The sequence below is a fragment of the Micropterus dolomieu genome, linkage group LG04, assembly GCF_021292245.1.
Source record: "Micropterus dolomieu isolate WLL.071019.BEF.003 ecotype Adirondacks linkage group LG04, ASM2129224v1, whole genome shotgun sequence".
Lineage (NCBI taxonomy): Eukaryota > Metazoa > Chordata > Actinopteri > Centrarchiformes > Centrarchidae > Micropterus > Micropterus dolomieu.
In genome coordinates this window covers 17,070,800-17,086,630 of record NC_060153.1, presented here as the reverse complement: position 1 = coordinate 17,086,630, position 15,831 = coordinate 17,070,800, and the positions used below count along the sequence as shown (strand labels likewise).

The following is a 15,831-nucleotide window of genomic DNA, read 5'->3' as shown; positions in this document are numbered from 1 at the left end:
TTAAGCATTGTTCATTTAGTTATTTTCCAGTTTAAAGCTACCTCTTACTAAAAACAGTCTGTGTAAAGAGAGAAACTGGAGCACAGTGCATTCACTTGGAGTGTGACTGTAGAGATGAAAGATGTTTAGTAAGTTACCATGATAAACCAAATACCAATTTGAGCTCACTGCCCGAATGGTGATAATAGCACTGCATGATGCAATACGCAACAGAGATGATGAAACTCCAGAAAAAAATATAAAAAAACTGTTTTAACACAATTTAAAAACATGATGCACTTCCAATATGTTGTTGAAGGAGACTTAAACCTTTTTATTGATTCTTTTTGACCCATAGTAACTCTGCTCACAGCATGCTGACATCACCATTGATTTAGTTTGTGGGTTCTGCTGTTCTCTCGCTTTGAACGCTGTGTGATATGAGAAGGATCCAGTGTTTTAACCGAGTGCAGTGGGGTGTTATTGACAGCTGGCAGACCAAACACACAAATGATCTGGCTATATACAGCCAATAATGATCGATTCAAAAAGCATCTGGTAGTCCCAATCCTGTGGATTGGTTGGAGACATCCATACCTATGTATTTTCATATTATTATTGAGTATGCTTGCATATGTTAAATGCTGAATACTTGGGCTGAACAATTTTTTTACCAATATTGCGATTTAATATGCGATTAACTTTTAAGCCCTTTACTTTCTGTATTATTCGAAACAGACATGGAGTAAATCAGTATATAGTATGTCTAACACAATATTAGATAGATTAAACATACACTGTTCTTTCTTGTGGGTCAGGCCTGTGTTATGATGAAATTAGGTGATGCATGAATTATTATTATTATGAGCAATGGTGGAGAAGAAATATCAAATTTTAATTTGAGTCAAGTCATGACATTAAATAATATGATATAATATTATCAGGTAGGCCTAGCGCACTGGCTGTAACCAGGCTCTAACTCGGGACAGACTGGGCCTCTTTAGGCCTTTCACAGATATTTCCTAAGCTGACTGGTGGCTGTGTGTGTGACGCAGGCGCCGATTGGCACAATACGCTTTGATGCTTCTTCTGCAGACTGCTTTACTCTTGCATGTCATGTGACCGAGTGTAATAGCAGCCTTTAGAAAATCTTGTTTTATCACATTGCGATAATATCGCAAATGCAATTAATCGTTCAGCCCTACTGAATACATTTTTTTCAACAATACTAGCAGCAACTCTTGCCTACTTCAAAACATGATTCAGTCATGTAATACTGTATACATCTCTCTCGGCATTGCACACAAAGGAGCAATTAAGCAGTTGAGTGAGTTAGAGTGAACATGTGAGATAGTAAGAAGGAGATAAAGAGATGGAGAGCAAATGTGAGTGTTGAAGTTCATGCTAAAAAAAACCAATATCAAATCAATGGGATTCAATCTAGTCTGAAAAGTGTAGACATGTGTGCCCAGGTGTATTCTGTTACTTATTACATAGGTTGGCATGATTCCATTTATCACCAAGTTTTGGTCTGTTAGTTTTAACCAGGAAGGAGGAAACTCGTATGTCTGAAGGTGACATTGAGAACAGGCAGTCGCAATATTGTCTCCAAACCTAAGTGGGAGTGTTGATACTTATAAAAATGAAGAGAAAAGTGAGAGAGGAAGTGAGATTGTATCACAATTAACATGAGTGTGTGTGTGTGTGTGTTGCATGTGTGTGAGACTCTCAACAGCCCCTTTAGCTGAGTTAATTTCCCCTGACAGGAGGTCTCCACTCGTACTCTCATATAGAGAGAGATGAGTGCCCTCCAATCCACAGCCAGTGACACATGACTGACTGACTGACAAGCGGACAGAAGAAAATGAACTCTGAGCTCTCTCTCTTTCAGTCCCAGGAGGTGCACTGGACTATAGACAAAAATGCAGCTCTAAGTTTGTGGTTGTGTTTGGGGGTGATAAAAACACTAATATTTTAAGACTGAGTCTCCTTACTTGGCGAGAGGACTACTGTTGCATCAAATAAGACTACCAAACAAGCATAGATGCTTGCCTAGATATAACTACAGGCTAAGTGTGGTTACAGGTTCTAAATTTCTGGTCACCTGTTTTCACACGGTTTCTGTCATGTCAAACGCAGGTGTAACTAATAACAATAATAGGTGCATTCTAACTAGGTGTGCCAATCCCACAGCTCTTGCACTGTGCATGTTGGTTAACTTCACAATTAAATGAAACAGAGCCATCAATAGTATTACTTACAGCTACATATTAAAGGTCAAAATGTCTGCTGTGAGAAAGGTATATAGTATAATTTAACGCACTGTATGGTAAAGCACATGCACACAGATCATTAGGAAATTTAAGGATGCTAGTATCTCGTGAAAAAACAAAACAAATGCAAGCGGGTTTTATTCATAAAATAGAGTTCAGGTCACATTTTACTCCTTTATATTTTCCCAAGAATCATTGCATCAGATCTGGAGTTTTGATATCTGTAAACATGACACTTACTTTAATGCAGGACAAGCCCGAGAATGAATGAATGTGAACTGATGCTTTGCCCGTAACAATCTAGCCAGGTGCTATAAATGTGTATTCTGCACACAACACTTACCTGGGGGGGATTCAGTAAGTAAAAAAATGTTTACACACATTGTTTTAGACTTGCCAAAGCGTCAGTGCATCTGGTGCTGTTGTTTATGGTGTGTTTTGTCTCGTCTGGTTTGCTTTTCTTGGCTGTGAAACATGTTTATATCATGAAGAATTCTCAGTGGTATGAAGATGTGGGGGTTTTTTTGGCACTCGCAAGAGAAAGTAGATTAAAGTGTTGCAATATTCTAGGCCTTTATTTCTGGAGATTGAATCGTGGGAAATAGTGGTTACTGAAGGTGAATCTGAAGTTTTCCACAGTTCTCCAATAACATTTAACAACAAATAAAATGAAACACTCAAGCTACAGGAAATGGTTTTGCTAAAAGCACACTTTCTTTTTAGCTATATGTTTTATAGTTCTGTTTCCTCACAGTGTAACTACCAGCAGCAAAATCTGTTTAGTTGTTTTCGGGCTGTGTCTCCACCTGAGCCCAGGCCTCCATCCATCACTGTCTGTAGAGCTGTTGGCTGACACCGTTTACTCCTTAAATAAGGTCAAGCCTGCAGTGACTAAACAATCAGCATTCTTTGACAAGAACATTTAAGTTTGGTTGGTGCGGAACCAAAGCTGTGCCCAGGATTATTTTGGAGAACTAGGCAAACAGGAACAGATGGAATTCCAGCTGTTACCAAACTTCACTAAAACTGTTGTCTTCCACTTGGCAGTATGTCTCTCAAGCTGTAAATTTATGGACTCAAATGGGTGCAACTAAATATTTTTTTCACATTGGCAGGGTTTTTGTATGTGTATAAACTCTCTGCAATTTATACAGCTTTGTCTTTATGTACTTTTTAAAATTTAATTTCATCGACTGTGAAAAATCATCCCTAGTACACAAACAGTCCTGCACCTCGTCAAATCTCACGCGTGCGCAAAAATTGACACATCTATTGCTACAAATGACCTACACAGTTTTATTCACCACCATAATGTTAAATTATTAGTTAGTGTCAGTTAATTTTAATGAAAGAGAATATATAAATACTAGACATTCCCTCAGATGCGTTTTCACACAGACGTTTGGCTGGAGGAAACACTAAGACAAATAAATTAGTAGTAGATTTTTCCATGGGCCATCAAAATTTTTTATTTCTAGCAGACTCTGCAACACTGACAACATCAGTACATATCTCTGTTAACATAATTGATAAGTCACATAACTTTCATAGAGCATGTATGAAATGCCAACATCATGACCTATTTTGAAATGCATACATCCACATCACCTACATCATCCCCTGTATTGTGCTTCAAAGCTTCTCAGTTTAGAATAACAGAATAAAAAATGCTGGAATCCGGCAACGTGATACGGCATAATGTTTGGAGACGCTGCTGGTGTGGAGTGTTATTTTTTTAGCTCAGAGCAGAACGGAAGGTTGCTGAGCAGCCCGGCTTTCTTTCTGATAAATAAGAGCTGCTGTGCTGTGCTGTGCATGTGCGCGTTTGTGGGTGTATGCGTTGCAGGTACAGGTATCCGGTCTAAACTAAGGGATGGTGGTCTTTTGGTGTGACACCTGAACGTTGTACACACAGTATAACCCTTGCTCTCTGTCTGTCACAAACACACACAAACACACACACAAACATCAGCAGCACTACATATTTTATATTTGCCACCAGAGTTGTGTGTGTGTTCTGTATGTGCGGGTGAATACAGCCTGTCAGTCTACTTTACTGAGTACAAACTGGCATCATTAGAGAAAATGGGACTGGCTGCCACGGCACAATGGTTACAACAGTGACAGCAGGGAAATGTGGAGATTGAAAACTGCTGTATTATTTCCAGCACAAGTACATTTGACAAGTTTGTATCTCCACAAACTTGGATACAGCTCAACTGGCAGAAATGATAGTGAGACACTGAGAGATGAAATAAGCATATGGCGACACACACACACACACACAGCTAAATGCACACACACTAAAAACTGTCACCGATAAGAGAGAATTATGTAGCAACATTGCAATAATTTTCTTCAAGAATCAAATACAAACAAACAAACAAACAACAGCAAAAATAAATATCAATATCTGTGTCAAGAAACTGCTTCAAAGGTTTTTGGTGCGCATCAGAACGTACACTAAAAACTCATTCAACTGTATCTCCACATATTTTTCATATTTAAACTACTTTTATATAACTGTAGTTGGGTACTAATGAACACAGTTGAAATCCTATTCAATCTTACTTCAGCAGTTTCAAGCTTGCTTAAATCTTATTATCATATAAAGGATAACAGATTTCCCTCTGATGGAGACAAATGGGTAACTCAGTTGCCTCAAAAGAAAGTTTGTTGAATAAAGAATTTTGTGGTTTGAATGGGTGCTTTAATACTGGCTAAAACTTCAAAATGAGTACACGTAAGGCAATACAGCCACTGAATTACATGAAATGATCTCGCATCAATAAAAGGATTATGCTCCTACACTATGAGAGGATTATGTGGCACTTAAACAAACTGAGCATGGTGTTTTCACTTGATTGCCATATGAAAAGGCAAGATTAAAGCTAGGTTTAGGGAAGGACAACAGGTTATTTGAGGCAAATTTTTATCCGCCCCCCGCACAGTGTTGGATTTGTTTCCATCACACACTCTTTTGAGGGATTCCTGGTAGTATTTGCAGCAAAGACATATTGAGGAAATGGCTTGACACCAGGGTACACAGATGTTACTACAAACCCAATAACACTTAACCCCATGTCATAGAGCAACAGAAGGAGCTTGTTAGCCTACGGCAATGCTAATATTATGTACATTTATATCTTAAAGAAAGAAATAAACATTTTGATTGTGAATTCACTTCCTTGCCAAGAGTTAGATGAGAAAATATCTCTTATGTACAGTCTGCAGCCAATTAGCTTAGCTTAGCATAAATACTGGTTATAAGGCGAAACAGCTAGCTTGGCTCTTGTCAAATGATAACAAATTCTGCATCAGCACCTCTAAAGGCCATAAATGAACTTATCGTTTGTTTTATCCATAAGCCATACATATCCCCATGTAAAACAACAAATTGTAATGTGTAAATTAAGGAGATCATGTCATGTTTATTAGTGAGCTTTAGAGCTGCTGGTAGGCGCTAGTTATTTTGTAGCTATTTCCCTATTTGCAGCCTTTAAGCTAAGCTACATATTGAACGCAAGGACATGAGAGTGGTATTGATCTTGTCATCTGACAGCACATTTCCCAAAAACAATTACTGTTTTCCTCTAGATCATCATGAGGTCACAGAGTACTATCTGTCTTAGAAAACTGTATTTGGCTGCAGATTTTTGCTGAGACCAGCCCAAAGGTTGGGATCCTTAGTTTTTTTAATCCTAATGTCATTCCTCCACTCTGATCAGCTACACTCCCATCGGCTCAAAGACCTTGACGTGTCCTGTCCATGTCTTTTTCTATATCAGCTTTGCTTTCTAGTTTTTGTCAACTCGACTGCTGCCAACCTTCTTTTGATTTTTAATCTGTCCTCCCCCTGAGCACTGCACTTTGTTGTTTTTCCCCTCATCTCAGTCTCTTTTCTCCACTTTTGTTCCTTTTAGCTTAACCAATTTTTTTACTATCCTCTCTGCCTTTAAATATCCCCACCACCTTTCATCTTTTACCTGTCCTCTCTACTTTCTTCTCTGCATAGTTCTCCTCTTCTCCTCTCCAGCTCAGTATGTGCTTTAGAATACAGCCTTTTTATATTTTCTGCAATATCTCACATGCCTCACTCTGTTTTTTGTGCCAAAATTCAGAACAGCATCCCACCTCTGTTGCTTTGCCGCCCTTTTCTCAACAGCAAATGGAGTCCAGATGGCCTGTTTCAGTGCTTAGTATTCACTACTGTCCACATGGAATATGCACATTTAACCACCATGGAGGTTTTAACTACACGCAGCACATAAGACACTTGAATCTCTACTGCGCATATTAGAAGAAATGTGAGGATTTGGCATGTAGGGATGGTGATATTGGTCGATCCATCTGTTTAATTGTTCCAATGAATTCATGTAAAGTTGGTAGAGCTTTCTTCTCCAATGGCCGTTGTCTTTGGAATATTTAAGGGATGTGAGCTTTGTTAATGCAATGGTCTGATGTGAACATACAAAATCGAGTGAAGCAGGATAAAATTGAGAACGGGATATTATGGAGAGTGAAAATTATATTTCTTTCAAGACTGTCTAAACACAGAGTATACGGTGAGCTGAGGTCTTACTGTATGTAGCAGAAATTATTAAAATTGCTCTGTTTCTCTGTTTGTCTCCAGGTCCTCTCTTACGTGCCCTCATTGCCTTAAGCAGAGCAACACCTTTGACCCATTTTCATGTATCTCCCTGCCTATTCCCCTACGACAAACCAGGTGAAGTATAACACACACGACAAGTGATAAAGTCAAAAGTATATTTATTAAAACAGCTAAGATGTGTTTAGTGTATATGTTGAGAATATTCTTCCATATGCATCCAGTGCATACACAAATCTGTTTAGTCAAGCAAAAGCTTTTATTAGCTGCTGGAAAGTCAACACTCTGGATGTATGAGGTTGTCACCTGATATCAGTGATACGGATGTGATCATCTAGTCTACTTAATATAGCAGAAGGATAGCTGTACTGTAAAAGCACACGTTTCTAAATTACATTTGACAAATGTGATTACACAAACACACATGATTGCACACATTTGCACAAACATACTCATCTAGCAGCTAATGGCCATGGTGATATCATAGTATGTTGTCCATAAAAACTCCCTGACCATCGGCGTCGCCAGGTAATTTTTCCGGGGCTTTTGACTGTAGCCCCGAATGTAACTCAGCAACAAAAATATTTTCTATGTTAATATGCAATAATCTTCATGATGCAGCCTCTCTCACAGGTCTTCAAAGAGCGGAGGCTACTCGCAATAATATTGCTACATTTTCTTTAAAGTTCACGTAACGTGACCCCCCCACCGTTACTCAGCCTGCCTGCATTTAGAGGGAGCACGAGAGGAGAGAGAGAGACAGAGAGAGCATTGCTCACAGCTTCAGGGCCTATCTGTGTCTTCTGAATTGTCCCTAGCAAAATTGTAATCAATACATTTCAATATAAATGTTGTCGGTCAGTGTCTAGTCAGTGTATATGCTACACAAACGGTTAACAGTCGCTGCAAAGTACTGAGAGAATAACATGACACACCTGACTGTGACACAGACACCTGACGATATGCGTCCTGCTCAGAGACACAGAGGCTCTGTTTGACTGTCTCTCTGCTCTAGGATGCTTCATTCCCTCTAAAGCGGATGTGATCTGCACTTTATCAGAAGTGCTGAAGTGAACATTAGTGTGGAATTGTGGTGATATTGCTGTCTGATCACAAGTGTTTTCAGTTTCGGTTTTCTTCCTCTGATGAAGAGCAGTGCGCTCGTCTCATCGAGTAGGCTACAAGTCAAATTACTTATTTATATAGGCCTAACTGTTTTTAAAAAATGGGCCAACGATCAGCCCATAAAGCATAGGCCTATATTGGGCTTTAAATTCTATTATATTTTTTATGTCACCTGCCACCTAAATTTTGTCCTTCCCTTTATAAAAATAAAGACATTTCCACCTTAAATTGGTGCAGAAAATCGCTCCAAAATTCAGGAAATTAAGTGTTTAATGCTCAAAATCTTCTGGGGGAGGACCCACAGACCCCCCTATTTACCAGAATTTCCATCAAAGCAATGGCCCAACTTACACCTGAGCTGAGTTTGAGCTGAGTCTAATCAGCCAGAATAATTGAACCCACCTGTTTAGGTATGCAGGGGCTTGAATGGGGAGCATTTTGGTGACCAAAGCATGCTGGGTAACCACAACAGTTACTACATTAACATGCCCAAAATATAAAAATTTTTATATATAATATTTTTATAATATTCCTTCTTAGATTCATTATTGTCATATTCTGAATATTAGTGTGGATGTAAATGTAGTGATTGTAGGTTTTGTCTCAGGCTATCCCCTTTCCCTCTCTGCCCAAATATCAGTTGAATTCCATTCATACGATTTTATGATTTGCCGACATTCAGTGTTCAGTGAATCCTGCTATCTTCAAGCATGCAGACACATCCTCTCTGCATCCTCTCTGCATGCCTGCCACAGTGCTAACCCCAAACTCAGTTTTACAGTATAGGTTTTCTGACAATGTGTGGTCTGTCCCTGCAGTTGTCTGAGCCCAGCACAGAGAGAAATTCATTCAGGTTCGATGTGGACCCACACTGACCAGACACACTGTAGCATGATCCCAGCAGAATATCTGATACGTCTGAGGCCCCCAGAGACATAGTTGGGCTTGACTGGCAGCGTAGAACTGAGGTCTGGGTGCTGCAGATAATGCCATTGTGGCAGAGAGAAAAGGAGGGTGGCAGTGTCTCTGACTGTGTTTTCTCCAAAAATTATAGTTAAATTGTATGTCCACAGTCTATCTATAATTTTTTCATATTGATTGTTTATACTCTGTTTCTCCTCCCAAAGTTTAATTCATTTTTTGGAGGGGGGGGGTTTCCTTTTCCCGAATCGATGGTCTAAGGACAGAGGGTGTCACAGTCAGGCTTACTTTACTGTATCTAAGGTTATTTTTCTATGACAATTTAAAATATTCAAAGTCAAAAAACGTTGGATAGATACTTGTTAGTGACAGGTCAGTGACTAATTCAGTAATGTTAATAAAGTCAGTATGTGTCACTGGGCATTTGTAAAGCATTCTGCATGAGTACTGTAGGTACAACAGTACAATAGGACAAAAAGGTTACTCAAGCTTTGAATGCATGCAGCCTGTATGATGTTTCCCCCTTTGTGGATATGTTGGACTATATACAAAACATATATGGCAGATATTTGAACTGATTTTCAAACGTTCTTTACAAAGATCTGTTTGTATTATCACGTACAGTCCAAGATGTGAAATTAACTTAAATTAATGATTCGTCTAACTCCTAATCAACGATCAGTGATGCAGACATTTAACAGTGCCAGTAAGTGGGATATAAAATACAGTGCAGCAAAATGAACTCCAATACATTAAATATGCAAAAAAAAAAAAACTGCCTCCCGAGCAAACAGCTGCGGACTATGGGATTAAGATCACATTTTGGCATTATATATTAACACTGTGCTATACCTCACTCAAACCATCTGTAAACATGATGCTACAAGTCGCATAGACTGATCATTTTCCAGACGATTTGAATGGGATTCATTTTAAATATGCAGAAACGCTTTTAAGGTTGTTAAATCTGTTAGCAGTTTGAGCATGATCCTGGCTCTAACATAGTTTTGAATGACCTGAATAGCAGCGGGCACTCTTGGTGCTTCTTGTGGAAACATATGAGAGATGCTGTTTAATAGAGACTATTGAGCTCCAAACCAGCAGTGGCGAGTAGGCTGTAAAAACCTGTGCTTTTTAAGATGACATCTCTATTTCCTGTTCCTCCTGAGTATCATCTCACACCTCTCATCCTGTTTCATTTCACATCCCGGTGTCTCATCTCAAAGCATCTAACGACGTAAATAAAACAATTGCTCAGATCCTCCGCTGTCTGCCCTGTCAGCCTCCCCACTGCTAACACATTACTCACCTGAATTATGCATGATGGGAAACAGGAAGTTGAGGTGTCAGCGATTACACCGTCTTCATCCCAAATGAGAAGGCGAGACCTTACTCTGTCTCCCCGCTCTCTCTATTCATCAATACTCGTGTCTCGCTTCTTTCTTTCTCCACTCTCTGCTCTTTTTTCTGTTCTCTCATCTTCTCATCAAACTCCGTCCTCAGTTGCAGATCTAATCTTAATTTCCAGCCCTGCGTCCCTTACAGAAGGTTCAGATTGCTGTAAATCAGACATGTCCCAGCATACAGCAGCAGGTTCTGCATGACCATCACCAATGTGCTGGTTTAGCACATTATGACCAGTCACGCATACAAGGGAAAAATTAGACGCTACAAGGCAACATCTGAAAATAGTTAATTGACTTGAGATATTAAGTCAGACACAGACAAACCAGTGGGTTATGCTCATGAAATTAGTTTTTGTACAACAGTATTGTCACAGGAAATCTTGTCCCCAAACTTATTAAATATTAAAATGCTCAGTAGTACATTTCAGAGTCTCATTTTAGTGAATGTTTTGTTTTGCTGTTTAGCAGCTGAAATATATCAAGAATCGGCTAAGCTCTTGAACCAACTGACAACATGAATTTTGTTGCCCCTGGCGTCACTCTCTCTTTTTGGTTTTGGTTGATATGTTTGTCTTTAGACGGTAGGTGCATAACACCCGGTGTGTGTGTGTGTGTGTGTGTGTGTGTGTGTCTGCGTACAAAGATGTAAATAACTCTGTATGCCAGGGTGTATTTAGAATCTGTAATGTAAACATGCAAAATCAGAATTGCAAAACAATTTGGCACTTTGCTCATGTCATCTATCTTCCTCCTCTTTGTCTTCCTATCCCTCCCTCCTTTACATACACAAACGCGCACACACATGGACACTTCCCCACCCTTCTTCCCTCCTTCACCCCCTTTTCTATTTTCCCCACAGGCCGATATGTGTGACGCTGGTGTTCAGTTCAAAGGGTCAAAGGTACCTGCGGGTAGGGTTGGCTGTACCTCTCTTTGGTCCCCTGTCCTGCCTGAGAACCATGGTGGCAGAGGAGGGCAACATCTCCCCAGAGCAGGTAAATGCACACACCAAGTCGTGATCCCATCACTTTAGAGGACATTACATGAACTTACATTTCCTGAAGTCTTACCCTAACCATAACCACTACTTGCATTACTCTAAACCTTACCCTAACCTAGGCCTTAACCCTGAGATGGATGCATGCCATTTAGATGAGCCGTGTCCAGGGTTCTGGTATTGTGCATGCTGGCTAAGTGACATGGTTAAGTCGGACATTTAATGGAACTGAGCCATCATCAATGTTATTAGTAACACTAAGGGCCCTATCTTGCACTCTAGAGTCAATTAGGCAGCAGAGTAACTTAACTGATTATTAAATTCTCCCGAAACCACGACAGGATCGGTCAGGATCTAATGTTAATTTATGTTCTGTGTTCTACACGTCCAAAAGGACTCACACACAGTCCAGGTTCATACAGTGAAACTGTTTGGAGTAAAGCAGCTGTCCCGATCAATTCTGTGCTTCATCAGAGTGTCTAAATTATATCAAAAATATCAAATAGAATTCTCTATTATAGCAGGGTAACACCTGAATGCATGTGTACACCATGAGCAAGGGTAAAGGGAAAGGTTCCAGAGGCGTATGTTCATCAGTCTTCCACCTGCCCTACAAAAGATGATGAATACTGCTGGATCTTTCTTAGGAAAATAAAGGAGTTGCAAAGACTCAAAATAGTCCATGAAAAAGAAAATACATTTTTTGTCTTGATTCATGGATGTATGGTTCCACTATCATTATAGAACAAATTTACCTATCAAAATGCATTTGTGCCACAATTAGAAGTACCATAAATGTATTCTGATATACATTGTCTAGTAAAGGAGGCTAATCTTTTTCTAATAATAGTGTAATAATGTTCCTAGTTGAGAGAAGGATGTGATGATGATTTCTTTTTGTCTTTATGTCAGGATAGATGCGTCACAGTTCTTCAGTTTGATGTTTTGTGGTTTTCTATGGGGTAGACACCTTTTTTCATTCAGCTAATAGACCCTAAATTAGTTGTGTGGGTGGCTGTGCATAATAAAATAGTTTGGAAATGGAAGCTTTTAGGATACTTGTACAATTAAACAGGAAATTGAATTACTAAGTTTCCCTGGTTTCCTGGTGAGGAAATTAATATCAGTTCACAGGGTGAGATTTTCTTTATATATTATATTATATTTTTTTATCATTATTATATTTTCGTTAAGCTGTTGCTTCTCCTATACACCTATGGTCTACCCACACATGTGTTTTTATTTACTTTTTCTTACTCAGGCCTGTGTGAAAGTTTAGACACTTTGCTTAATTAAACCCACAGTGCGGAACAAACACATCGACACAGGCTCATGACGTATGACTGCAGGTGAGCTCGTCCCATGCTTGTGTTTAGAAATAGTTACAAAAATACATAGAAATGTCCACAGTTCCAAGACAATATTCCATTATTTAAGTAGAGTAAATGTAATAGTAGCTTACTCCAATAGTTATATTGTGCCAACCTGACCAACATCCGTGTCTGCCCTCAGTCCCTTCTCTTGTCTCAGTGCCCTCTGAGGAAAAGCTACACCAAGGCTTCCTTCATAAACCTTTCTTGGATGCTTCTTAGGTTTTTCTCCTCTGTTAGTTTGATTGCATTTGTTAGGGTAGGAAAACGGACACCTTTTATCGCCCTTATTGGTTCTGCATTGAATACCTACCAGCAAAACACAGAGTTTGCACAAAGTATTGGAGCATAAATGGAAATAAAGTACAAAAGGGCAGGTGAGGACAAAAACGGATGTATGTGTAACCACTGTGATGGTGGTTTTCACTTCTTTGCCTGCGGCTTTGGCAAAAGCAAGTCATCGGACAGAGGAATTTCTGGTCTGAGGGAACCCAACAGGGAGTGCTCAGACACACACACACACACACACTATGTGATAACTTCAGAAAGCCACGGAACAGTTTGTTTTTTGCCTTTTATCTGTATCCTTATCTCCCACCCTGTAAATTGTCTTTGAAGAATATTTGATTAGAGTATAATAAAAGTGTGTGTGTGTGTGTGTGTGTGTGTGTGTGTGTGTATATGTTGGACCTCCATACTAAATTTCTTTGTTGTACCACATTCATGTTTTCAGTGTCTCCCTCATCTAAGCATCTACTAAGTTCCTGAGCCAGTTTTCAGCTGTGATATTAATTGTCTTACATCCTTTTCATGTCTTCTATTCTTTTCGCTATTTAAGAACTAATACAGCATGTTTTCAACATTTACAGATATACTGAAACATGATGAAGTTGTTTTTCTAACATACAAAAATAAAAGGCTGCCCATAGACAAGTCCAACATACCAAAGCCACTTGTCACAGTCTGTCATCATCCATTATTAAAACTTTTACTTTTTTAGTAAATTAAACTCATGGTTCAGTCTGTTTCACAAGTGAAAGTTAACATACCTAAGAGTACTGTTGCTGTGGTTACCTGCAGTTTAATAATCCTTTCACACAGATTTGGCACTTTGAAATCATTTAACAGGGCACCTGCCTGTCAATCACAAGTAAGTATTATCTGTAGTCATGGTATAAGAGACACAAATAAAGAAGCCCACACTTCAAATACAGTCTGCACTTCAAATACTTACAAGCACAAAATATACAGCAGTGAGAATTTCACAGCTCTTCTCACTTGATACAGTTTTTCTCTTTCACTGTCGGGGCTCTGAACAGCTTGACTAAAACATGAAACTAGGAAATCCACATCTCTGATAGATAAATTCTAAAAAGAAACTCGTCCTTAATATCATTCCCTTTGCAGATGTTCATGTTTTGAATTTTCATGTATTTCATTTGCCAAGTTGTGGCTTTTGTGCTTGTTTAAGAAATTTCCTTTAGTCTTGTAAAAGCTGCATTTTATTATTTATTTATAAAGATTTAAAGCAGCAACCTTTAGGGTTCACTTTGATTTCTTTTGAGCTGATTACAAATGTCCCTAGTTTTTTAAATTCCTTTCTGAGGTTGCCTGCGTACAGTAACTTTGTTGCTTTATTTCTGTGAGTCATGCATCTATGCAAGTGATCTCAGAGTGAGTTCTGGTACTGTACCATTGTGGCTCAATGTTGTTTTGTCACTTTGAGTTGAATTAATAATTTTTGTCACTTGTGGGGTAATTTGGTTTGCAGCAAATAGGAAAAAAAATCTGGTTCAGCTCTGCAAGGATTGCTTCAGGCGCGTCTGTAGGCACAAAAGTTCACAGTGTCTCTCTTGCGGTCTCTTTTCAGGTCATCCTATCAGAGTTGTACTCCACGGGTTTCCAGCGTTCATTTTCCGATGATGATGACCTGACAGCAGTTGCTGATAGCGACGTCGTTTACGCTTTTCAGGCTCCTCCCCTCTATAGTCGTGGAGGCTCTGCACCGCACTCAGGTAACCTGCAGTATAAGCAAATTTCACAGCCAAACATTTTACCTTAGTGACAAGAAGGCTAGTGTCTGCAATGTGCTTTGTATTCCTCCTTTTCTTCTGTTCACATCATCCAAGCAAATTAAATTAAATAACGGCCATGTGTGGAAGCCAGCTTGGTGCATCACATCCTAAATAAAAAGTTTGTTTGAGTATCGTTTCACCAGGATGAGCACCTACAAATGATTAATTTATCTAAAACTAGATTTCACATATCACTACATTTTGGCAATTAGGAGCCATTTCACTCTGGTCTCTGACGATAACTCCACATGTCAGAAGTAAAATGACCCTTTTTTGAATATTTCCCAGCCCTTGCTCCCCCTCGTATTTTGTTCATAAGGTAAACAGCAACAGAAGAGCTCTGTCTCCTTACGATAATGAAGTAGAGAGACAGGTATGAGGTTGAGTCAGCCTTGCATCATCACCGGCCTTTAAATAAACCCTTTTTGTCCATGCAAGACACTGCTGATTGCACTGTTGACATGTGAATGAGGACAAGTACAATGACACACACACACACACACTTACTGCTTTGTGAAGCAAACCTGCTCACTGAATGTTCTCTAGAGCCCCTTTGAGACGTGCACTTCTTTCTGTAAAGAAGACAACACATTTCTGCCTGCTTGAGACCCGGAGGGTGGAGTTTGAATTATATTGCATTGTAAGAACTGCGGGATCTGTGTGGAAGCTTGACCCTAAAAGATAACACAAGCTCTGCTGCCCATCTTTATGAAAATGCAGTACTACATCGCTGTACTAGCCCTTTAAATGGGCTGCCTATTTCTGACAGCAGTGTTATAAATATCACATATAGGCCTAATGAGGATTTCTTTTGCACAAAAGGGGTTCCATCAGATTTAATACAGGGTATCTGCAGGCCTTCAAAGCATTGAATTCAGTTTTCTACAAAAAGGCCTTAAAAGGCTTGAATTGAAATTACAGAAGTAATTTTTAAGCATAAATTTCAGTCAGCACCATCAAACCTGTAGCAAACACTGCTAGCTAAGGTAGCCATGAAGCGCATCGTCTCATAAAGGGCAAATAAGTTTTATTTTAACACTCTTTTCTCCTGATGACATTACTTACCACTCACTCCT

The 15,831-nt window shown here is 39.2% G+C and overlaps 1 protein-coding gene across 2 annotated transcripts in view; it reads left to right on the top strand.

Moving 5' to 3' along the window:
- The window catches only part of usp43a (ubiquitin specific peptidase 43a), a 160,943-nt gene that overhangs the window by 55,802 nt on the left and 89,310 nt on the right, over positions 1 to 15,831 (top strand). For both annotated transcript variants that reach the window (XM_046047143.1, XM_046047144.1), the window contains 3 exons: positions 6,886 to 6,978; positions 11,173 to 11,308; positions 14,551 to 14,695. In XM_046047143.1, the coding sequence (XP_045903099.1) occupies positions 6,886 to 6,978; positions 11,173 to 11,308; positions 14,551 to 14,695 (374 nt within the window). The remainder of the gene's footprint in view (positions 1 to 6,885; positions 6,979 to 11,172; positions 11,309 to 14,550; positions 14,696 to 15,831) is intronic.